Source organism: Coregonus clupeaformis, chromosome 27 (genome assembly GCF_020615455.1).
Source record: "Coregonus clupeaformis isolate EN_2021a chromosome 27, ASM2061545v1, whole genome shotgun sequence".
Taxonomy (NCBI): domain Eukaryota; kingdom Metazoa; phylum Chordata; class Actinopteri; order Salmoniformes; family Salmonidae; genus Coregonus; species Coregonus clupeaformis.
Genome location: NC_059218.1, coordinates 18,694,706 through 18,721,342, shown reverse-complemented (window position 1 = coordinate 18,721,342; position 26,637 = coordinate 18,694,706). Strand labels below are relative to the sequence as shown.

Sequence of the window (26,637 nt, the reverse complement as noted above, 5' to 3'; positions counted from 1 at the left end):
TTAAACTCTAATGATCGGCTATGAAAAGCCAACTGAGATTTATTCCTGATTATTATTTGACCATGCTTGTCACTTATGAACATTTTTGAACATCTTGGCATGGTTCTGTTATAATCTCCACCCGGCACAGCCAGAAGAGGACTGGCCACCCCTCATAGCCTGGTTCCTCTCTAGGTTTCTTCCTAGGTTTTGCCTTTCTAGGGAGTTTTTCCTAGCCACCGTGCTTCTACACCTGCATTACTAGCTGTTTGGGGTTTTAGGCTGGGTTTCTGTACAGCACTTCGAGATATTAGCTGATGTAAGAAGGGCTATATAAAATAAAATTGATTGAATTATAGACTGATCAAATACTTTTTTTCCCTCACTGTATATGGTCCCACAGTTGACAGTGCATGTCAGAGCAAAACCCAAGCCATGAGGTTGACGGAATTGTCCGTAGAGCTCCGAGAAAGTATTGTGTCGAGGCACAGATCTGGGGAAGGGTACCAAAACATTTCTGCAGCATTGAACGTCCCCAAGAACACAGTGGCCTCCATCATCTTTAAATGGAAGCAGTTTGGAACCACCAAGACTCTTCCTAGAGCTGGCTGCCCTGCCAAACTGAGCAATCGGGGGACAAGGGCCTTGGTCAGGGAGGTTACCCAGAACCCGATGGTCACTCTGACAGAGCTCTAGAGTTCCTCTGTGGAGATGGGAGAACCTTCCAGAAAGACAACATCTCTGCAACACTCCACCAATTAGGCCTTTGTGATAGAATGGCCAGACGGAATCCATTCCTCAGTAAAAGGCACATGACAGCCCGCTTGGAGTTTGTCAAAAGGCACCTAAAGACTCTCAGACCATGAGAAACAAGATTCTCTGGTCTGATGAAACCAAGATTGAACTCTTTGGCCTGAATACCAAGCATCACGTCTGGAGGAAACCTGGCACCATCTCTACGGTGAAGCATGCTGTGGGGATGTTTTTCAGTGGCAGGGACTGGGAGACTAGTCAGGATCGAGGCAAAGATGAACGGAGCAAAGTACAGAGAGATCCTTGATGAAAACCTGCTCCAGAGCGCTCAGGACCTGAGACTGGGGGCGAAGGTTCACCTTCCACCAGGACAACGACCCTAAGCACACAGCCAAGACAACGCAGGAGTGGCTTCGGGACAAGTCTCTGAATTTCCTTGTGTGGCCAGACTTGAACCCGATCGAACATCTCTGGAGAGACCTGAAAATAGCCAAGCAGCAACGCTCACCATCCAACCTGACAGAGCTTTAGAGGATCTAGCAGACGCTCTTATCCAGAGCGACTTATAGTTAGTGAGTGCATACATTTTCATACTGGCCCCCCGTGGGAAACGAACCCACAACCCTGCCGTTACAAGCGCCATGCTCTACCAACTGAGCTACACTTACTGCGTAAAGGGTCTGAATACTAGTGATATGTCCATTTTTTTTATTAGCAAACATTTCTAAAAACACATTTTTGCTTTGTTATCATGGGGTATTGTGTGTAGCTTGATGAGATTTAATCAATTTTAGAATAAGGCTGTAACCTAACAAAATGTGGAAAAATTCAAGGGGCCTGAATACTTTCCTCCACAAACACCAATGGCCTCTTTATATTCAACTCTCCATTTCGCAGATTTTCTCTTACTGAATTAAACTCTGACATTGTCTTTTTGCCTCAGTGGATCGACTTTACTTTTTCAGCACATTCCAAAAGCATTTGGTGATTGGTGTGGTGGTCGTACAGTTAGGCCCTAAAGCCCTAAACTTAAGCTTACACACTAATGACAGATAGCCTAAAAATAATGAAGGAAAAACCTCAATAGATAGAAATTCCACAAGAATGATACATTTATGGATTTTATAATGCATTGTTTTGTCTTTATTCAACCCACCTGCACACAATATTTCATGACCTTAAAAGCACACCCCGCGCGAGTTATGAGTCAACCCGCGCTAGTGCATGTCTCTCTCTCTCAACCCCCCATTCTCTGCTCCAAAGCTGAGAGCTATTGGCTTGTGCGCCTTAATTATTTCACTCTCTCTCACACAGGCTGCCCGACCGCAGTACACACAGACACCGCGCTCCATCTGTCTGCATTGTGAAGCAGAGATGCCGTCGCTGTTTGCCATCCTCGGCTGAGACTGCGACAGACTGGCCCTGTGTAAACGTTGTCAGTGCGGGGTAACCTGTTACTGGTGACAGTCGACGACGACAAATGCTCGAGACCCTCGCGCAGCATCCCCTGTCCGATGGTGAGGAAGACGACCGGCGCAGTGATGGGACAGTTTTCGGGGGGATGCTACCGGAGTTTGGTCATCCTCGTGTTTCTCGGGTTGCAGTTCCCTTGTACGGTGGCACGAGGTAAGAACAATTCAGAATGTGTAATATTTGTTTTTGCCAGAACAGCTGTGTGTTGTGCAAGTGCAGGTATTTGCTATAATGTAGGTTAGTCAGGGTGTGTGCTATGGTATCCAATCGGACAAACTAACTGTAGTATGCTAAACTTTGTCAATATTATTCTTGGTATTTTAACCGTATTTTAAATGCTTCCCCTTCTTCCGTCAACGTCCGCAATTATAGGCTATGTTATAACACCTATCATATACATGTGAGTTATAGGCTACAAATAATATATCATCATATCTGACCCTAGGCTAATTATCTTAGAAAAAAGGGTTCCAAAAGAGTTCTTCGGCTGTCCCCATAGGAGACCCCTTTTTGGTTCCAGGTAGAATACTTTCTACAGAGGGTTCTACATGGAACCCAAAAGGGTTCTACCTGTAACCAAAAAGGGTTCTTCAAAGGGTTCTCCTGTGGGGACCCTAAGAGTGTAGGGAGTAAGACAATAATGCAGTGTATTCTGTCGGCCCACACCGCAGAAGGCAGAAGCGAAAATGAATCATACAACAATATTCAAGATAATACTGACTGGTTGTTGGTCATGGTCCAAATGTTTCTCAGAGAGACACCTTTTGGCTTTTGTGTGATTGAATTAAAATACATTGATTGTTTACAGCGGCGAAACGCTCGCTCAGATCTTCCATGCTGTGATGGTCTCTCCGGGAGAGGGATGGGTTCACATCCCAAAACACTGCTATTTGATGTAACACATAGTCGATAATGACAGTTCAGACATATTGGATTGAGTTGGACTTGTGATGTCCAAGTGTTGTAATTACAACACCTCGTTGGATAATTAAATGATGTGTTATGGTGAATAACGTGGGTACTTCATTTTATTATTATGAAAAGATTACATCAAATAGGCAACACATTGAAAACAATACTATTCCGGTAGTTAGGCTGATTCAACTTACATTAAGTCCTGCTATAGGTCTCGCTATGGACCCCATCACGATGCTCTCCTCCCTATTGAATCAACCCTGACCTCTTGACACCCACTTAACTTATTGCCTATCATCTCTTACAATGAGGCATTTGCAAGTCAATTAGCCATAAGGATTTTATTATTGCATATCAAGTATGGAAATCAACTGAACCTGCATAATATAAATATTAGATTAGGGCTCTATTCAGCTTCAGGGGTTTAGCTTTTTGAGGCTGAGTTGGTTGAGATAGTGGGAGGTATTATAGTGTGTATTGGGAGATGGAAGTTCATTAATAAGGACTTGGATCCATCCCCATCCTTTTAAGCTTTTAAATAACCCTCATTGTCGTTTTCACTCTTCCCTCCTCTGTCGTTTTTCTCCTCATTCTTACTCTCTTGGCACCAGATGCTTCAGAAACCTAATGATTTTTGTTGTTCTACATCTCACTAGAGGACATTGATATCTCCAGACCATTGATAATCTGATCAGCGCCTATGTGTGCTCACCCAGCCTTGGGTGATAATATCCTAATGCTGGTTTCCGACCGTGTGATATTATTCTGCTATGTGTACTTATTTCATGATCCACTATATCAGAGACACAATTGAGACATAGCCTGCAGGTGTATAGTAAATGGAGTGATCTGAGTATTAGGGTTGAGGAGAGAAAAGAGAGACACAGACACACAGCACCAGTGGCAGGTTTGATAGTGCCGTTTGATGTTTCAGTTGTGACTCTCACCATCTGATGTGGAGAGAGAGAGAGAGAGAGAGAGAGAGAGAGAGAGAGAGAGAGAGAGAGAGAGAGAGAGAGAGAGAGAGAGAGAGAGAGAGAGAGAGAGAGAGAGAGAGAGAGAGAGAGAGAGAGAGAGAGAGAGAGAGAGAGAGAGAGAGAGAGAGAGAGAGAGAGAGAGAGAGAGAGAGAGAGAGAGAGAGAGATGAATAAAGGGCTACAGAGAGGAGTCATCTGTGGGAGACCCCATGTTTTATTTATCCCAAATATGACTAAAATGTAATGTAAATGTAATGTCAACCCGTCTCTCCAGCCACCGCTTTGATATAACTGACATTCAACATGAGAGGAATTCATGAGCTCAATATGGAGAGGATGCATGGGATTATCCAGGTTGTTTTTATTCTCTTTTTTTTGAATGTGTGAGGGTCCTATTGTCTTTCTTTTTTTGGAGAATGTCAAATCAAATCAAATGTTATTTGCCACATGCACCGAATACTATGGGTGTATATAATGATAAGAGTAAGAATAAAGAACAGAGTAGCAACGAGATATGATGAGGGTGAAAGTGTGTGTCAGTATGCATGTGTGTGTATGTGAATGTGTGTGGGTTTTGTGTGAGTGTCAGTGTAGTTTGTGTGAGTGAGTGTGTATACAGTGTGTATATCTGGGGTCTCCAACATTTTCTAGCATGAGAGCTACAGTTGAAGTCGGAAGTTTACATACACCTTAGCCAAATACATTTAAACTCAGTTTTTCACAATTCCCTGTCTTAGGTCAGTTAGGATCACCACTTTATTTTAAGAATGTGAAATGTCAGAATAATAGTAGAGAGAATGATTTATTTCAGCTTTTATTTATTTCATCACATTCCCAGTGGTTCAGAAGTTTACATACACTCAATTAGTATTTGGTAGCATTGCCTTTACATTGTTTAACTTGGGTCACACGTTTCAGGTAACCTTCCACAAGCTTCCCACAATAAGTTGGGTGAATTTTGCACCATTCCTCCTGACAGAGCTGGTGTAACTGAATCAGATTTGTAGGCCTCCTTGCTTGCACACGTTTTTTCAGTTCTGCCCACAAATGTTCTATAGGATTGAGGTCTGGGCTTCGTGATGGCCACCTTGACTTTGTTGTCCTTAAGCGATTTTGCCACAACTTTGGATGTATGATTGGGGTCATTGTCCATTTGGAAGACCCATTTGCGACCAAGCTTTAACTTCCTGACTGATGTTTCGAGATGTTGCTTCAATATATCCACATCATTTTCCTTCCTCATGATGCCATCTATTTTTTGAAGTGCACCAGTCCCTCCTGCAGCAAAGCACCCCCACAGCATGATGCTGCCACCCTCTGTGCTTCACGGTTGGGATGGTGTTCTTCGGCTTACAAGCTGCCACCCTTTTCCTCCAAACATAACGATGGTCATTATGGCCAAACAGCTATTTTTGTTTCATCGGACCAGAGGACATTTCTCCAAAAAGTACAATCTTTGTCCCCATGTGCAGTTGCAAACCGTAGTCTGGATTTTTTATGGCGGTTTGGGAGCAGTGGCTTCTTCCTTGCTGAGCGGCCTTTCAGGTTATGTGGATATAGGACTTGTTTTACTGTGAATATAGATACTTTTGTACCTGTTTCCTCCAGCATCTTCACAAGGTCCTTTGCTGTTGTTCTGGGATTGATTTGCACTTTTCGCACCAAAGTACGTTCATCTCTAGGAGACAGAACGCGTCTCCTTCCTGAGTGGTATGACGGCTGCGTGGTCCCATGGTGTTTATACTTGCGTACTATTGTTTGTACAGATGAACGTGGTACCTTCAGGCATTCTGAAATTGCTCCCAAGGATGAACCAGACTTGTGGAGGTGTACAATTCTTTTTTTAGAAACTATTCTAAAATACTACTTATGAATGGCATTTTGAATGTTAGTACCCATAGAAAAAGTGTGATTTATCAAACAATCCTACGAGTGTCATACGCACACTGTTAGAAGATAACCATTGATAAATACCAATTGTTCTCAGCCTCATTGCTCGTGCACGACCTTGGCTATTTGCATTCTGAAATGCACCTAATTAACCATATAAGGTCAAAATCATCCCTTTAAAGCCTGTGGGGAATATACAACGCTGTACCATGAAATACAATGGCACAACCAAAAAAAGCTACGGAAAATACACTTTTACGAGACTGAAATAGAATGTCACAGATTGAGTACAACCAAAAGGTTTTATTTGAGTACAACCAAAATGTTTTATTTGGCATGCTCAGTTGTGGCTTGACCAGTAAAAATAAAAACATAGCTACAAAGAGAGGACCACTAGGACAATTCAAGTTGCTTTAGCAAATGTAAATATACTTCAAATGAGTAGGCAACACTCACCAATAAGCCAGCCATCCTCAACAGCTCCCTCCTATAGGCGTATAGGCCAACATTGCTGTTCTGCAGAATGAATGAGTTATGCATTTCACCTGGCCACCTTGCCACCACATTCAGCAGCGTCTTTTGAGCATCACATAACCTGCACATTAAGAGTGGAAACCTTTTCTGTTCACATAGTTGAAATCATTTTGAGATGGTTATTTAATGGCTGTGGGTGCCGTCTCTTGCTCCATTCGTATTTGGGAACCCATTGATGGCATTATGGCAAAGAAACCCCTCTTGACTTCAACCTGTTGTACGATGGTGATGTAAATTGTATGTGTTACTGTTCGTTTTGCTGATGATTGTATCCAAAACATTGGCTCATCGAGGGCTGTGAGATGCTGATCGGCAAGCTCCCTTTTGAAAAATGCCCGTTGCCAAAAACCCGAGGGTGGATAGCACTTGGATATGCACCGGAATGGCATTTGTTGGGGCATGGACTACAAGGTGTCGAAAGCGCTCCACAGGGATGCTGGCCCATGTTGACTCCAATGCTTCCCACAGTTGTGTCAAGTTGGCTGGATGTCCTTTGTGTGGTGTACCATTCTTGATACACACAGGAAACTGTTGAGAGTGAAAAACCCAGCAGAATTGCAGTTCTTGACACAATCAAACCGGTGCGCCTGGCACCTACTGCCATACCCCGTTCAAAGGAACTTAAATATTTTGTCTTGCCCATTCACCCTCTGAATGGCACACATACACAATCCATGTCTCAAGGTTTGAAAATCCTTCTTTAGCCTGTCTCCTCTCCTTCATCTACACAGATTGAAGTGGATTTAACATAAATAAGGGATCATAGCTTTCACCTGGATTCACCTGGTTAGTATACAGTGCCTTGCAAAAGTATTTATCCCCCTTGGCGTTTTTCCTATTTTGTTGCATTACAACCTGCAATTTAAATGGATTTTTATTTGAATTTCATGTAATGGACATACACAAAATATTCCAAATTGGTGAAGTGAAATGAAAGAAATAACTTGTTTCAAAAAATTCAAAAAAATTAATAACGGAAAAATGGTGCGTGCATATGTATTCACCCCCTTTGCTATGAAGCCCCTTTGCTACCAATTACCTTCAGAAGTTACATAATTAGTTAAATAAAGTCCACATGTGTGCAATCTAAGTGTCACATGATCTGTCACATGATCTCAGTATATATACACCTGTTCTGAAAGGCCCCAGAGTCTGCAACACTAAGCAAGGTGCACCAGCAAGCAAGCGGCACCATGAAGACCAAGGAGCTCTCCAAACAGGTCAGGGACAAAGATGTGGAGAATTACAGATCAGGGTTGGGTTATAAAAAAATATCAGAAACTTTGAACATCCCACGGAGCACCATTAAATCCAGAGAGGCAACAAAGATACCAAAGATAACCCTGAAGGAGCTGCAAAGCTCCACAGCGGAGATTGGAGTATCTGTCCATAGGACCGCTTTAAGCTGTACACTCCACAGAGCTGGGCTTTACGGAAGAGTGGCCAGAAAAAAAGCCATTGGTTAAAGAAAAGAATAAGCAAACACGTTTGGTGTTCGCCAAAAGGCATGTGGGAGACTCCCCAAACATATGGAAGAAGGTACTCTGGTAAAGGAAAACGCTATGTCTGGCGCAAACCCAACACCTCTCATCACCCCGAAGAACACCATCCCCACAGTGAAGCATGGTGGTGGCAGCATCATACTGTGGGGATGTTTTTCATTGGCAGGGACTGGGAAACTGGTCAGAATTGAAGGAATGATGGATGGCGCTAAATACAGGGAAATTCTTGATGGAAACCTATTTCAGTCTTCCAGAGATTTGAGACTGGGACGGAGGTTCACCTTCCAGCAGGACAATGACCCTAAGCATACTGCTAAAGCAACACTCGAGTGGTTTAAGAGGAAACATTTAAATGTCTTGGAATGGCCTAGTCAAAGCCCAGACCTCAATCCAACTGATAATATGTGCTATGACTTAAAGATTGCTGTACACCAGCGGAACCGATCCAACTTGAAGGAGCTGGAGCAGTTTTGCGTTGAAGAATGGGCAAAAATCCCAGTGGCTAGATGTGCCAAACTTCTACAGTGAGGGAAAAAATTATTTGATCCCCTGCTGATTTTTTACGTTTGCCCACTGACAAAGACATGATCAGTCTATAATTTTAATGGTAGGTTTATTTGAACAGTGAGAGACAGAATAACAACAACAAAATCCAGAAAAACACATGTCAAAAATATTATAAATTGATTTGCATTTTAATGAGGGAAATAAGTATTTGACCCCCTCTCAATCAGAAAGATTTCTGGCTCCCAGGTGTGTTTTATACAGGTAACGAGCTGATATTAGGAGCACACTCTTAAAGGGAGTGCTCCTAATCTCAGCTTGTTACCTGTAAAAAAGACACCTGTCCACAGAAGCAATCAATCAGATTCCAAACTCTCCACCATGGCCAAGACCAAAGAGCTCTCCAAGGATGTCAGGGACAAGATTGTAGACCTACACAAGGCTGGAATGGGCTACAAGACCATCGCCAAGCAGCTTGGTGAGAAGGTGACAACAGTTGGTGCGATTATTCGCAAATGGAAGAAACACAAAATAATTGTCAATCTCCCTCGGCCTGGGGCTCCATGCAAGTTCTCACCTCGTGGAGTTGCAATGATCATGAGAACGCTGAGGAATCAGCCCAGAACTACACGGGAGGATCTTGTCAATGATCTCAAGGCAGCTGGGACCATAGTCACCAAGAAAACAATTGGTAAGACACTACGCCGTAAAGGACTGAAATCCTGCAGCGCCCGCAAGGTCCCCCTGCTCAAGAAAGCACATATACTGGCCCGTCCGAAGTTTGCCAATGAACATCTGAATGATTCAGAGGAGAACTGGGTGAAAGTGTTGTGGTCAAATGAGACCAAAATCGAGTTATTTGTAATCAACTCAACTCACCGTGTTTGGAGGAGGAGGAATGCTGCCTATGACCCCAAGAACACCATCCCCACCGTCAAACATGGAGGTGGTAACATTATGCTTTGGGGGTGTTTTTCTGCTAAGGGGACAGGACAACTTCACCGCATCAAAGGGACGATGGACGGGGCCATGTACTTTCAAATCTTGGGTGAGAACCTCCTTCCCTCAGCCAGGGCATTGAAAATGGGTCGTGGATGGGTATTCCAGCATGACAATGACCCAAAACACACGGCCAAGGCAACAAAGGAGTGGCTCAAGAAGAAGCACATTAAGGTCCTGGAGTGGCCTATAACATTTTTGACATGCATTTTTCTGGATTTTTTTGTTGTTATTCTGTCTCTCAATGTTCAAATAAACCTACCATTAAAATTATAGACTGATCATGTCTTTGTCAGTGGGCAAATGTACAAAATCAGCAGGGGATCAAATACTTTTTTCCCTCACTGTATAGACATACCCCAAGAGACTTGCAGCTGTAATTGCTGCAAAAGGTGGCTCTACAAAGTATTGACTTTGGGGGGGTGAATAGTAATGCACGCTCAAGTGTTCTGTTTTTTTGTCTTATTTCTTGTTGGTTTCACAATAAAAAATATGTTGCATCTTCAAAGTGGTAGGCATGTTGTGTAACTCAAATGATACAACCCCCCCCCAAAATCCATTTTAATTCCAGGTTGTAAGGCAACAAAATAGGAAAAATGCCAAGGGGGGTGAATACTTTCGCAAGCCACTGTATGTCATGGAAAGAGCAGCTGTTCCTAATGTTTTGTACACTCATTGTATGTTGCATGAATTCACAATGGAAATACAATGAAATCGAAAAATGATTTTATTCTTACTCTCACAATTTCACACACTTTCAACATATACTGTATTTTCCCCATTCTACGCTTGACAAGCAGTTCCCTTATTCCATCACTTGGCACTGTGCATACGTATTGTCATGGCTGTCCTTAAATTTACGCACACTCTCAAGCAAAAGTTAATATTGATAAATCTCTCACTTTGTGTGGAAATTATCCCACACATGGTTTACGCACAGATTTGTGCCTATGCATGACTGATAAATGAGGCCCATGGTGTATACAGTATATAACAGTCTTGTGAATGTGCATAGAGTCAATGCAAGATAGGGTCAATGCAAATAGTCTGTGTATCCATTTAATGAATTATTTAGCAATCTTATGGCTATTTAGCAGTCTTATGGCTTGGGGGTAGAAGCTGTCGCGGAGCCTGTTGGTCAGAGAGCCGATGCTCCGGTACCGTTTGCCGGAGGGTAGCAGAGAGAACAGTCTATGGTTTGGGTGGCTGAAGTCTTTGGCAATTATTTTGGCCTCTGACACCGCCTTATATAGAGGTCCTGGATGGCAGGGAGCTCGGCCTCAGTGATGTACTGGGCTGTCCGCACCACCCTCTGTGCATTTGCCATACCAGCCAGTCAAGATGCTCTCGATTGTGCAGCTGTATAATTTTTTGAGGATCTGAGGGCCCGTGCCAAATCTTTTCAGCCTCCTGAGGGGGAATAGGTGTTGTCGTGCCCTCTTCACAACTGTGTAGGTGTGTGTGGACCATGTTAAGTCCTTAGTGATGTGGACGCCAAGGAACTTGAAGCTCTCGACCCAGCTCCACTACAGCCCTGTGGATGGGGGCATGCTCTCCCCTCTTTCTCCTAAGGGTCCATGATCAGCTCCTTGGTCTTACTGACATTGAGGGAGATGTTGTTGTCCTGGCACCACACTGCCAAGCCTCTGACCTCCTCCCTGTAGGCTGTCTCATCGACGTCGGTGATCAAGCCTACCACCGTCTTGTCATCAGCAAACTTGATGATGATGTTGGAGTTGTGTGTGGCCATGCAGTCATGGGTGAACAGAGAGTACAGGAGGGGACTGAGCACGCACCCCTGAGGGGCCCCCGTGTTGAGGATCAGTGTGGCAGATGTGTTGTTACCTACCCTTACCACCTGGGGGCGGCCCGTCAGGAAGTCCAGGATCCAGTTGCAGAGGGAGGTGTTTAGTCCCAGGATCCTTAGCTTAGTGATGATCTTTGAGGGCACTATGGTGTTGAATGCTGAGCTGTAGTCAATGAATAGCATTCTCACGTAGGTGTTCCTCTTGTCCAGGTGGGAAAGGGCAGTGTGGAGTGCAATAGAGATTGCATCATCTGTGGATCTGTTGGGGCGGTATGCAAATTGGAGTGGGTCTAGGGTTTTTGGCATAATGGTGTTGATGTGAGCCATGACCAGCCTTTCAAAGCACTTCATGGCTACAGACGTCAGTGCTACGGGTCGGTAGTAATTTAGGCAGGTTATCTTAGTGTCCTTGGGCACGGGGACTATGGTGGTCTGCTTGAAACATGTTGGTATTACAGACTCAGTCAGGGACATGTGAAAATGTCAGTGAAGACACTTGCCAGTTGGTCAGCACATGCTCGGAGTACACGTCCTGGTAATCCTGGTAATCCGTCTGGCCCTGCGGCCTTGTGAATGTTGACCTGCTTAAAAGTCTTACTCACATTGGCTACGGAGAGCGTGATCACATAGTCATCCGGAACAGCTGGTGCTCTCATGCATGCTTCAGTGTTGCTTGCCTCGAAGCGAGCATAGAAGTGGTGTAGCTCGTCTGGAAGTCTTGTGTCACTGGGCAGCTCGCGGCTGTGCTTCCCTTTGTAGTCTGTAATAGTTTTCAAGCCCTGCCACATCCGATGAGCGTTAGAGCCGGTGGTAATATAATTAAATCTTAGTCCTGTACTGACTCTGCCTGTTTGATGGTTCGTCGGAGGACATAGTGGGATTTCTTATAAGCGTCCGGGTTAGAGTCTCGCTCCTTGAAAGCGGAAGCTCTACCCTTTAGCTCAGTGCGGATGTTGCCTGTAATCCATGGCTTCTGGTTGGGGTATGTACGTACGGTCACTGTGGGGACGACATCATCGATGCTCTTATTGATGAAGCCAGTAACTGATGTGGTGTACTCCTCAATGCTATCTGAAGAATCCCGGAACATGTTCCAGTCTGTGCTGGCAAAACAGTCGGATAACTGTAATCTTAGGTCATCTAATTTATTTTCAAATGATTGAACATTGGCTAATAGGATTGATGGAAGAGGCAGTTTACTCGCTCGCCGTCAGATCCTTACAAGGCACCCCAACCTACGTCCACGATATCTCAGTCACTTTCTCATGCGAATGACGGGGATTTGGGCCTTGTCGGGTGTCTGTAGGATATCCTTTGCGTCCGACTTGTTGAAGAAAAAATCTTTGTCCAGTGCGAGGTGAGTAATCGCTGTCCTGATATCCAGAAGCTCTTTTTGGTTATACGAGACGATGGCAGAAACATTATGTACAGAATAAATTACAAATAACGCGGAAAAACACACATAATAGTACAATTGGTTAGAGGGCTGTAAAACGGCAGCCATCTTCTCCAGTGCCATTCAAAATGTAAAAATCAACCTGTTGTTTTTCAAGGTAGATCCACACATTTTAAACCCCTCATTTAATTACATGAGTACAGTCATTTTCTGTACCAGCGGGACACCAACCACAGTACAGTGCACAAAATGTTAAAAGGCCTACTCAGTACCATCATGATAAGATGATGGACTACTCAAGTCCAGCTTTAGACATTTTACATAGTGTGATGTCACGAGAGGCTGTGTCCTGGAGGGACGTTACATCCCCCTGAGATGGCTGCAAACCCAGACAGCTATGGCTCCATCTGCTGGTATGGTCGGGAACTCCACCCCTCTATGGCCAATCTTCCCACGCAGCTGAAACAAATGAGGAGCTGATGAGCTGAAGGTTTGGGAAGGAAGAGACACACTGAGGGGAGTGTGTGGGGGGTGAAGAGACACAGTCTCCAACCTGGGCTCTCTGGAGGACAAGAGTGCTGCACGTCCACTTCCATGAGGAATATAAGGATTTGGAGATACTTACCTTTGGGAAATACTCACCTTTGGATATATGCACCTGTGGAAATACGTGAGAGACATTTGGAAGGACTTTTGCTGGGTTGGCCACTAGCTGCAACGTGGACTACAGTAAGGCTGGGGGAAAGTTATCTGGGCGAGTGAGAATTATGATTTTGGATGTGGAAGAGACATCCCTGAACTGTTAACCCTTAAAGAGCCACAAGAGAACAGAATTTTGTTATATTTTCGTTAATTTCCCAAGACCTATAATAAAATCCTTGTTTTGTTTGAACCTTGTCTCCTTGCACTACTTGAGCAATCCCGCTGAAAGCTGTGTAGCCTCTCGTGACGTCACAATAGTTACCTCAAAAACATGTGTTGATGAACCATACAATTTCCTTTTGAAATATATGTCAGGCAGTTAAGTTATTAGTATTGATTAATTTCAAGATTAGGTTGTAGTTTACACCCTGATATTAAGCTAATTATATACTCCTCTAAAGCCAGTTTTAAAGCAGTATGTGAGTGAAGGGTGTTTCCATGAAATAAACAGTAATTACATATATGAAATTAACACAAACCTGAAATTACGTCTTTCCATATTCTGATGTTGACATGAAACATCCTAGAACCAAATTGCACAAGAACGTCTGTGTGTGTGTGTGCGTGTGCGTGTGTGGTCTTCCCTGGTGCCATTGGCATTGGATTGAATGTACTGTAGCAGAATATTCAGTGAGGATATTGAGTTGGAATGACAATAGGATTCAGACTGCCTATTGTAACATCTTCCTCATCCATGGGTTTATATGTGTGTGTGGATTAATACGGAATCTTGTTTGTCGTTGGATCTGTTTCTCCGTAGGGTATCTTTGATGGCTTAGAGGAGCTGTTGTCATTACAAACCTCTGCTGTGATCACCCAATATATACAGTGGGGAAAAAAAGTATTTAGTCAGCCACCAATTGTGCAAGTTCTCCCACTTAAAAAGATGAGAGAGGCCTGTAATTTTCATCATAGGTACACGTCAACTATGACAGACAAAATGAGAATTTTTTTCTCCAGAAAATCACATTGTAGGATTTTTTATGAATTTATTTGCAAATTATGGTGGAAAATAAGTATTTGGTCAATAACAAAATTTTCTCAATACTTTGTTATATACCCTTTGTTGGCAATGACACAGGTCAAACGTTTTCTGTAAGTCTTCACAAGGTTTTCACACACTGTTGCTGGTATTTTGGCCCATTCCTCCATGCAGATCTCCTCTAGAGCAGTGATGTTTTGGGGCTGTCGCTGGGCAACACAGACTTTCAACTCCCTCCAAAGATTTTCTATGGGGTTGAGATCTGGAGACTGGCTAGGCCACTCCAGGACCTTGAAATGCTTCTTACGAAGCCACTCCTTCGTTGCCCGGGCAGTGTGTTTGGGACCATTGTCATGCTGAAAGACCCAGCCACGTTTCATCTTCAATGCCCTTGCTGATGGAAGGAGGTTTTCACTCAAAATCTCACGATACATGGCCCCATTCATTCTTTCCTTTACACGGATCAGTCGTCCTGGTCCCTTTGCAGAAAAAACAGCCCCAAAGCATGATGTTTCCACCCCCATGCTTCACAGTAGGTATGGTGTTCTTTGGATGCAACTCAGCATTCTTTGTCCTCCAAACACGACGAGTTGAGTTTTTACCAAAAAGTTATATTTTGGTTTCATCTGACCATATGACATTCTCCCAATCCTCTTCTGGATCATCCAAATGCACTCTAGCAAACTTCAGACAGGCCTAGACATGTACTGGCTTAAGCAGGGGGACACGTCTGGCACTGCAGGATTTGAGTCCCTGGCGGCGTAGTGTGTTACTGATGGTAGGCTTTGTTACTTTGGTCCCAGCTCTCTGCAGGTCATTCACTAGGTCCCCCGTGTGGTTCTGGGATTTTTGCTCACCGTTCTTGTGATCATTTTGACCCCCACGGGGTGAGATCTTGTGTGGAGCCCCAGATCGAGGGAGATTATCAGTGGTCTTGTATGTCTTCCATTTCCTAATAATTGCTCCCACAGTTGATTTCTTCAAACCAAGCTGTTTACCTATTGCAGATTCAGTCTTCCCAGCCTGGTGCAGGTCTACAATTTTGTTTCTGGTGTCCTTTGACAGCTCTTTGGTCTTGGCCATAGTGGAGTTTGGAGTGTGACTGTTTGAGGTTGTGGACAGGTGTCTTTTATACTGATAACAAGTTCAAACAGGTGCCATTAATACAGGTAACGAGTGGAGGACAGAGGAGCCTCTTAAAGAAGAAGTTACAGGTCTGTGAGAGCCAGAAATCTTGCTTGTTTGTAGGTGACTAAATACTTATTTTCCACCATAATTTGCTAATAAATTCATAAAAAATCCTACAATGTGATTTTCTGGATTTTTTTCCTCAATTTGTCTGTCATAGTTGACGTGTACCTATGATGAAAATTACAGGCCTCTCTCATCTTTTTAAGTGGGAGAACTTGCACAATTGGTGGCTGACTAAATACTTTTTTCCCCCACTGTATATATATATATATATTAGGGCTGTCAAAAATAGCGCGTTAACGACGTTAATTAGTTGTTTGCTGTTAATTACGTCAATTTTTTTAACGCATTTCACGCATGCGCAGTGTGACAAATTATTCAGGTCAGGAAAGTGGTTGGGAGCTAGAGGCGAGATGGAGCAAGGTGAGCAAAGTGGGCCTATTGACGGATTCAAATATAAAAAGAATGATGATGGTACAGTTAACAAGTACAAGGTTATTTGCAAGATTTGTAAGAAGGAGTTTCAATTTCACCGGAGCTGTTCAAGCTTGAAGTACCATGTCAACGCCAAACATGCGTTTGCTGGGCCGTCAGATTCAGCAAGTGGTTTGCGCCAGACCACGCTGAATGTTTGCAGGCAATTAACAAAATCAACCTCAGATAATTTGACCAACACAATAGCAAAATGGATTGCAAAGGATTGTAGACCCATTAGCATTGTAGAAGACTCAGGTTTCCTTGATGTTTTGCAAGTGGCGTCTCAAGACTCATTCTATAAGCCACCGTCAAGAGCCACAGCCAAAGACAAATATTATGGTGTGTAGTATGTTTCAGCTTGATTTAAAACACCATTATTTGGCTGTGTTAATAAACAGACATAATATGAAAATTATGTATCTGTGTCCTGTTATTTATCTTTTGGTATGCATTTCAGAAAAAAAATGGTTAGGATTCAGGTGTAATTGCAAATAGTGATTAATCATGATTAATCCACTGAAAATTCTGATTAATTTGATTAAACATTTTAATCATTTGACAGCCCTAATATATATATATATATATTTGCGCCCATCTCAGTGAACTAATCCATTGCGGAGGCCTAGACTAAAAGCCAATTTATGCTTGATCTGAAAATGTGTTCGGAGGCTCCATATGGAGGGTGTGACGCAATTGCGGAGCCTCCAGAGGCATGCAGAGGCCAAATTGAGCTCTGTACCACATCGTCATGCGCCTCCCAAATTTTGTAACAATGTGGAGGGCTCTGTATAGGTAATTGACATGATTGGTTGACGGTAGGTGGGGGCGGTACATCCTGTATAAACACAAACTCACTTCCTTGACAACAGCTCTGCACTGCTCCGCGAAGCGCAAGAAGTATGAATGCCCTGACTTCTGCTGAGGCCATATCACGGTAAATATTGCATGGCCAATGCAGAAGTCGGATTGACCATGCGCCCAGATGCACAATGCACTTCTCTCTCCAGAATGCGCTCTCTCCCGCCAATTTGTGCACATTAAAATTGTTTCATAACTTCATTGTGTGAATTGTTTGCATTTGATTGTTAGTGTATATCAATTCCCCATTACATATATCACCAGTAGTACATTTACCTTTCATTCCTATCATTTCTAATCTACAATGTTTGTTACTTTGGTTACGGTCATTTCTGTTAATACATTCAATATTATTATCCCAGTCTTCCCGGTCTCATTGTCGGAGTGGACACATTGTTTGCAGAGTGCACTTGTGAGAAACAAGTTTGGGTTTATTTCATTCCATTTACGAGTTTTGTCAATTTAGTCATTGTCTTTTGTTTGGAGCACTCCTGTCAATGTTGAGTAAGGACGCGCACACATAGAAGTAGGCCTATAGGCTACCTGGCCTGCGCGCAAATGTAGGCATACACTGTAAATGTGCCCATTTGGGGATCTGATAGTATTTCTGATTGGCTTAACGCACCACCACTAATGACCTGTGGAGCTTCTCAAAGTAATGTTTTCTTCACATCAAACAGCAAGCAAACAAAGTCTGTTTTTACATCCATTGAGAATTACAATAGTTCCTCAATATATTTGAAAAATCTTTCCAGCTCTCTCCCTTTCGATAACCACTCAGAGTGAAAGGGAAAAATGTCATGCTCTGATCCAGTGGAAGTGTCATAAAATAGGCCTACCTGATTACTTCTTATCAGTGTTTGACTTGGACTGAAATAGGTTCCGTTACTCACTTTGGGTGCTGGTACTGTTTATATTTAGGTGCAGGAGCTCCACAATACTTTTGAGCTAATATTCTATAAGAGGAACAGGAGCTCAAGCAGTAGAACATTTGAGGTGCCGGTACTCAGCTAAGGGGAGCTCCTGCCCAAGTCAAGCACTGCTTATTTTCCCTTGCGCAAATAACCAATAGCTGTGTCTGGGCCGAGCTCACTGGCGCTGGAAACTCTGAGGGGCCACAATATTTTATTTTATAGATGTTGCAAGTACGCTAGCCATTCTTAGGGCCAGACCCAAGTTAATAGTTGATACAATGTTTCAAGTTCATTGCAGACAGATCATGTGTAGCCAGTGTGATTTATAAGATATTTATTTTTATCAGGATATTTTCTACCTGCAGGCTGTGATGTTTTTTTTCCCGTCTTTATGTACAGTGAGGGAAAAAAGTATTTGATCCACTGCTGATTTTGTAAGTTTGCCCACTGACAAAGAAATGATCAGTCTATAATTTTAATGGTAGGTTTATTTGAACGGTGAGAGACAGAATAACAAACAAAAAAATCCAGAAAAATGCATGGCAAAAATGTTATAAATTGATTTGCATTTTAATGAGGGAAATAAGTATTTGACCCCCTCTTAATCAGAAAGATTTCTGGCTCCCAGGTGTCTTTTATACAGGTAACGAGCTGAGATTAGGAGCACACTCTTAAAGGGAGTGCTCCTAATCTCAGTTTGTTACCTGTATAAAAGACACCTGTCCACAGAAGCAATCAATCAATCAGATTCCAAACTCTCCACCATGGCCAAGACCAAAGAGCTCTCCAAGGATGTCAGGGACAAGATTGTAGACCTACACAAGGCTGGAATGGGCTACAAGACCATGATCATGAGAACGGTGAGGAATCATCCCAGAACTACACGGGAGGATCTTGTCAATGATCTCAAGGCAGCTGGGACCATAGTCACCAAGAAAACAATTGGTAACACACTACGCCGTGAAGGACTGAAATCCTGCAGTGCCCGCAAGGTCCCCCTGCTCAAGAAAGCACATATACAGGCCTGTCTGAAGTTTGCCAATGAACATCTGAATGATTCAGAGGAGAACTGGGTGAAAGTGTTGTGGTCAGATGAGACCAAAACCAAGCTCTTTGGCATCAACTCAACTCGCCGTGTTTGGAGGAGGAGGAATGCTGCCTATGACCCCAAGAACACCATCCCCACCGTCAAACATGGAGGTGGAAACATTATGCTTTGGGGGTGTTTTTCTGCTAAGGGGACAAGACAACTTCACCGCATCAAAGGGACAATGGACGGGGCCATGTACCATCAAATCTTGGGTGAGAACCTCCTTCCCTCAGCCAGGGCATTGAAAATGGGTCGTGGATGGGTATTCCGGCATGACAATGACCCAAAACTCACGGCCAAGGCAACAAAGGAGTTGCTCAAGAAGAAGCACATTAAGGTCCTGGAGTGGCCTAGCCAGTCTCCAGACCTTAATCCCATAGAAAATCTGTGGAGGGAGCTGAAGGTTTGAGTTGCCAAACGTTAGCCTCGAAAACTTAATGACTTGGAGAAGATCTGCAAAGAGGAGTGGGACAAATCCCTCCTGAGATGTTTGCAAACCTGGTGGCCAACTACAAGAAACGTCTGACCTCTGTGATTGCCAACAAGGGTTTTGCCACCAAGTACTAAGTAATGTTTTGCAGAGGGGTCAAATACTTATTTCCCTCATTAAAATGCAAATCAATTTATAACATTTTTTACATGCGTTTTTCTGGATTTTTGTTGTTGTTATTCTGTCTCTCACTGTTCAAATTAACCTAACATTAAAATGATAGACTGATCATGTCTTTGTCAGTGGGCAAACGTACAAAATCAGCAGGGGATCAAATACTTTTTTCCCTCACTGTAGGCTATTTTTAAATAGTTGGCAATGGCAGTATGAAGTTACTTTTTAGGTTTGTATCATTTTCATTTAGATTTGGATAGAATTCTGATACCACATGTACGAAGACGTTAACATAAATTAAACAAAACTGTACCACGGAAAATTATATTTGAAAACCATAACTGGCACGCAGATCGATACATTTGCATTCCACTTGAGAAAGGTTGCCGACTCCTCGTGTAGCCTATTACCGGCAACTTCAGGAGAATAATGGCAGAATCTACGAAAGCCAGCAATATCGGGAGGAGAATAGTTGGGTCAGGTTAAGTATTTTTTCCTTCTAGTTATCTAGATATCGGGCGCCCTCTTGAAGCATTTGTCTTATTTCATCAAACCGTAACGCCTTGATCACACCAACAGCGTCACTGGCAAAATGGTACGCAGCATCATCTAGATATATGTGCAACAAAAGTTCAACATTCACCTTCTGCTACCATTTCTGTTAAGCCATCTACGCATACAGTTTGACACATGCGTTCGATAAATCCAACGTATGCACCTCACAGAACGCCCTACAACTGCCTCTGCAACACAATGCTGCAAGGCAAACGCAGCGTTCCATTGGAAATGAATGTACTTCTGGTGTACCAAAATGCAATGACGCTGTCGGTGTGATCGAGGCGTAAGCTTAAAGCATCAGATAATCTCAATGCATATACCTGATTTTATTAAAACACATAGGGTGTGTCTATATATGGAAAAATACAGGTTTAAAAATTTAGACCAACCGATTTTTCAAAAGAACAGACGACTTAAATGTCAAGCCCTTAAAATCCTCCCTCTCCACATTCACACTCTCTTTACCACTCCCTCTTTCTCTCTACTTCTATTTATCTCTCTCTATCTCGCTCTCCTTACCTCTCTGCCCCCCTCCGCCCGTGGGAAACGCTTAACTGTCCAGAAAGCTTTCATTTCATAAATATATCCTCCCTTTCTCCTCTGTGTTTTTTCTCTCCCTCCCTCGCAGCTTCTGTCAGTGTAATTTGGTTTCAGCAGATTGTTGCTGTGACAAATGCTTAGGCTCTGGAGCCATTCCTCAGCTCACCTGATGGAGGGAGGAAGACAGAGCGGGATAGATGGAGGGCTGGAGAGATAGGAGGACTAGGCAGAGGGGAAGGCAGGAGGGTTGGAGAGTGGCATGCCGGGGTATCTGATGTTATCCGTCATTGCCACAACAGCATTCATCAATAACAGCAAGCACCTGTCACCTCGCTCCCTGACAAATGCATTTCGAGAGTAATCAAAAGCAAATGTAATGACTTTGAGGGCTGAGAAGGAAAAAAGGTGTGTGTTTGGAAAGGTTTTCAACCCGGAAGGGAGAAAGTAAAGATCGGTGCCTGGATGAATCAATGAGTATGCACTTAGACAACATTGATACCTTTCAAACCAAATCAAATACAATTTTATTTGTCTCATGCTTTGTAAACAACAGGTGTAGACTAACAGTGAAATGCTTACTTCCCAACAATGCAGAGAGAAAAAATAGAAATAATAGAAAAATAGTAACACAAGGAATAACGATAACTTGGCTATATACACAGGGTACCAGTACCGAGTCGATGTACAGTGGTACGAGGTAATTGAGGTAGATATGCACATATAGGTAGGGATAAAGTGACTAGGCAACGGGATAGATAATAAACAGTAACAGCAGCGTATGTGATGAGTCAAAAGAGTTAGTGCAAAAAGGGTCAATGCAGATAGTCCGGGTTAACTATTGAACTACCTATTTAACAGTCTTATGGCTTGGTGGTAGATACTGTTCAGGGTCCTGTTGGTTCCAAACTTGGTGCATTGGTACTGCTTGCCGTGCGGTAGCAGAGAGAACAGCCTATGACTTGGGCCTTTCTCTGACACTGCCTGGTATAGAGGACCTGGATTGTGCTATTTTGTGTATTGTTTTGCACTGACTTTTTCTGTTTCTTAATATGTGACCGACCGGCTTGATTCGTTCTTATGTAGCAACATTTGAAATTGTGTTTTTTACATTGGATATAAGTAGAGACTCAGAGCTAGAAAGTGGTATATCATACACTACAGTTGAGGAACAATGGGAAAGTAATTCTGCTTTGAAAGTTGATAAACTTGTAACTTTTGAGAAAATGGCCCTTGAATGTTTGGAGAGCTCTTCTTTGTCTACACCCATTCAGCATCGTTCACACCCTCTAAAGCCTTAGCCCCACCCATCTCTTTAAGGATTCACATGTGAGGCCATGTACTAAACAACCAAAGATTTCAAGACTAAAGGCTGGTTTATACTACGGGTGTGTTCATACATTTAATCTGGAGTGCCAGAGTGTGCTCAGAGTGCACTCTGGGCGTTCATAAACTCAGAGCGTTGTCAGATTGTCCATTATTAAATTCAGAGCGTTTCGCTCTCGGCGCGTTCAGAGCGCACACTGGGAGTAGGGTTGATCAGAGCATTCTGACCTAACAGCAGCAGTCATGCACCCAAGCTAACTGGCTAACGTTGGCTAGCTTGCTAGCTACTTCCAGACATAGCTCATTCTGACCATTTTACTCACCCTAGCAGAGCTGGTTAGGCTATTTTTATGTTATCCAGAGTGTTGGTGACTGCAACTGTGCTGCTGACAACAATTTAATTACGCTTTTTTGCCAACGTTTACTGACACCGGCCATATTCAACAGGTGTTGAGCGTTAGTAAATTTGTTAGTTATTCTGCGCTCTGGCTCACTCAGACAAGAGTTCTCTGAAATCGGAGTAGATAGCCAGAGCGAATTTACCAGCTACGTCTATAGACAGTTGTCGCAGTGAACATTCTATTGAAATGGTTACTTGCATAGTGGAGACTTTTGTTTAGACATGTAGCTAGCTAGCTAAACAATGAACCATAACCCAACTCATAATGTTACTACCCTGCATGAGTCTACAGGTAGCTAACCAACCAGGTTCAATGTTAGCTAGCTAACATTAGGCTGTAATTAGCAATGCAAATGGCTCTGAGATACAAATAATATAACTACACAGATCATACACGTAATGTTAGCTAGCTAGCTAACAGTACGCTTTAACTTGCAATGAAAACGACTTTCTGAAAATGTAGCTAGCTAGACTATCTTACCCATATACATGGATGGACGCTTCTCCCTCTCTGTCACGGATGCCATGGTTGCCCTTAGTTTGAAGATGTAATCCGGAGACAGGTGTTTTATACAACATCCTTCTGTGTGTTCTCTTTTTGACTCTGTCTGCATATTTGCAATCAAATGCCAGAATTTTCTCCATCTCCTTAGCTATCATACTCTAATTCCACTGATTTCAAAACTCAGTCCTCCAGAAAGTGGAGAGCAACACTTATGCAGTTCTACTACGTTATATCTTTAAAAAAAATACGAGTTAGAAAGGATTACCTACACATACTGACCAGCTCATGTTAGACAGAAGCCCACTCATTATCTCAGCCAATCATGGCTAGCGGGAAGGTTGCTGTCTTTTTCTGTAGCTAAACCAACTAGGCTCATAATTTATTGTGTTGATATTTACAGATGGCATACAAGTTTGTTATTAAGGCATATTAAAGTTCACATGTTCCAGAAGGCATTTCTGCCAAAAAAAACGCATTTTGATTTTAAAAAAAAGTTTGCGTTCAAATGGCTCTCCTGTGAAGTAGTGACGCGCGACATACGCCTAGTTTCCTGAAACGAGTTACATATGGCTATTGCTAGTCCTTGGGGATGTATGCAAACACCAGCGCCACAATCAACCAATCAAACTCAGAGAGAAATAGATTCAATGGCCTTAGACTGTGTGCCTGAACAAATTACTTAATGCTTGTAACACATCCATCTAATTTGAAAGATAAACATATATCAATGTATGCATCAATACTGTACTATGCTTATATAAAACAACAATATAAGCTTTGCCATAAGCTTTGCCATGTGGTCCTCTGTAGCTCAGCTTGTAGAGCACGGTGCTTGTAACGCCAAGGTAGTGGGTTCGATCCCCGGGACCACCCATACACAAAAAATGTATGCACGCATGACTGTAAGTCGCTTTGGATAAAAGCGTCTGCTAAATGGCATATTATTATTATTATTATAAACCTAATTGTATGAAAGTAGTTTTATGCAATGTGTAGTAATAGGTCAGTGAATTACCTTGACAGTTCAAGTTAGCAAGCACAAGTTTTCAGAGGATCATCTGTATTTTGAAAACTAGAACATTTGGTTTACTGATACAACTCAGTCTAGCTAATTATGGAATTAGCCAGTTATGTACAATAAATACTTTTCACACAGACCTAAGATATTTCATTATTGAAAGATCCCTCACTAACTGTGGAGGGACCAAGTGAAGCAATACTTGGCTAGGTGGCAGCCTGGCAGCCTCATCCGTTCCCTATTCCAATTTAACCATAGGTCCCACATCCTCCCATTTTGTGAATTCCAACGAGACGTGTTTTCTGTTGCATGGAAGTGAGGGAGGAAGAAAGGTTGGGAGAGATTGAGAGGACAACAAGTAAAGCCATGGATGGACACGTTTACACATACAGTGGGGAAAAAAAGTATTTAGTCAGCCAACAATTGTGCAAGTTCTCCCACTTAAAAAGATGAGAGAGGCCTGTAATTTTCATCATAGGTACACGTCAACTATGACAGACAAATTGAGAAAAAATAATCCAGAAAATCACATTGTAGAATTTTTTATGAATTTATTTGCAAATTATGGTGGAAAAGAAGTATTTGGTCAATAACAAAAGTTTCTCAATACTTTGTTATATACCCTTTATTGGCAATGACACAGGTCAAACGTTTTCTGTAAGTCTTCACAAGGTTTTCACACACTGTTGCTGGTATTTTGGCCCATTCCTCCATGCAGATCTCCTCTAAAGCAGTGATGTTTTGGGGCTGTCGCTGGGCAACACGGACTTTCAACTCCCTCCAAAGATTTTCTATGGGGTTGAGATCTGGAGACTGGCTAGGCAACTCCAGGACCTTGAAATGCTTCTTACGAAGCCACTCCTTCGTTGCCCGGGAGGTGTGTTTGGGATCATTGTCATGCTAAAAGACCCAGCCACATTTCATCTTCAATGCCCTTGCTGATGGAAGGAGGTTTTCACTCAAAATCTCACGATACATGGCCCCATTCATTCTTTCCTTTACACAGATCAGTCGTCCTGGTCCCTTTGCAGAAAAACAGCCCCAAAGCATGAAGTTTCTACCCCCATGCTTCACAGTAGGTATGGTGTTCTTTGGATGCAACTCAGCATTCTTTGTCCTCCAAACACGATGAGTTGAGTTTTTACCAAAAAGTTACATTTTGGTTTCATCTGACCATATTACATTCTCCCCAATCCTCTTCTGGATCATCCAAATGCACTCTAGCAAACTTCAGACGGGCCTGGACATGTACTGGCTTAAGCAGGGGGACACGTCTGGCAATGCAGGATTTGAGTCCCTGGCGGAGTAGTGTGTTACTGATGGTAGGCTTTGTTACTTTGGTCCCAGCTCTCTGCAGGTCATTCACTAGGTCCCTCCGTGTGGTTCTGGGATTTTTGCTCACCGTTCTTGTGATCATTTTGACACCACGGGGTGAGATCTTGCGTGGAGCCCCAGATCGAGGGAGATTATCAGTGGTCTTGTATGTCTTCCATTTCCTAATAATTGCTCCCACAGTTGATTTCTTCAAACCAAGCTGCTTACCTATTGCAGATTCAGTCTTCCCAGCCTGGTGCAGGTCTACAATTTTGTTTCTGGTGTCCTTTGACAGCTCTTTGGTCTTGACCATAGTGGAGTTTGGAGTGTGACTGTTTGAGGTTGTGGACAGGTGTCTTTTATACTGATAACAAGTTCAAACAGGTGCCATTAATACAGGTAACGAGTGGAGGACAGAGGAGCCTCTTAAAGAAGAAGTTACAGGTCTGTGAGAGCCAGAAATCTTGCTTGTTTGTAGGTGACCAAATACTTATTTTCCACCATAATTTGCAAATAAATTCATAAAAAATCCTACAATGTGATTTTCTGGATTTTTTTTTCTCAATTTGTCTGTCATAGTTGACGTGTACCTATGATGAAAATGACAGGCCTCTCTCATCTTTTTAAGTGGGAGAACTTGCACAATTGGTGGCTGACTAAATACATTTTTTCCCCACTGTATTTCATAGCGCCTCTGCCCTGTCTGTCCATCTGTCTGTCCTCCCAGCCTGATTGGAGCGTTTGTGAGTGTCAGTGAGGTGCAGCATGAGAGATTTAACCCTTTGACACGTACCAACTCAATCGGTGAGATCATTCTACAGTGGTCCCTGCAGCATACGCTCAAACCTGTGCGATTAGAATGCTTATTTAGAATGTCCAGTTATGATTGACGCAATAGTCAGCGTTTGAGCTGGCCACTGTTTTTTCACAAACAGTCCTTACAACGTTATGTCCTGAATATAACCAGTTTATTTTTGGATGCAATGTTCAGACATTCACAGAGGTATCGACAGCATAACACTATCATCCAAACCGGAAAATGTAGGCTACATTAGTCTTAGTGCTAACTGAGGAAAGATTTACATTACACTAGCGGTCATATTTAGCTAACTCTCGGCTGACAGAAACCATAATATGAATTGCTAAAAGCAATTACTATTTACAATTCATCACATCACAGATGAGCTCACCACTGATCGAAATAATTGAGTATATACTTTTAAAAAATTGAAAGTAATCCGACGATGCGTAGTTTGTGCGCCGCCATGTTTTTCTTTTTGTGTCAACCAACGATAAGAAGAGGAGACAAGATGAGTTTGGTCTGTTTGCAGTATGCATGTTGAAGGGGGTGTGTCATCTACCATCATTTTACTCAATTTTTACTCAAAAGATGTAAGTTTACTCAAAAGATGAGTGAACCATCCCTTCACCT

The 26,637-nt window shown here is 42.8% G+C and overlaps 1 protein-coding gene across 6 annotated transcripts in view; it reads left to right on the top strand.

Annotated features, from left to right (window-relative positions):
• Nucleotides 1-2,053: 2,053 nt before the first annotated feature.
• LOC121541592 (netrin receptor UNC5D-like) overlaps nucleotides 2,054-26,637 on the top strand; it is a 353,223-nt gene continuing 328,639 nt past the window's right edge. For all 6 annotated transcript variants that reach the window (XM_041850722.2, XM_041850721.2, XM_041850720.2 and 3 more), the window contains exon 1: nucleotides 2,054-2,358. In XM_041850722.2, the coding sequence (XP_041706656.1) occupies nucleotides 2,247-2,358 (112 nt within the window). In that variant the 5' untranslated portion in view covers nucleotides 2,054-2,246. The remainder of the gene's footprint in view (nucleotides 2,359-26,637) is intronic.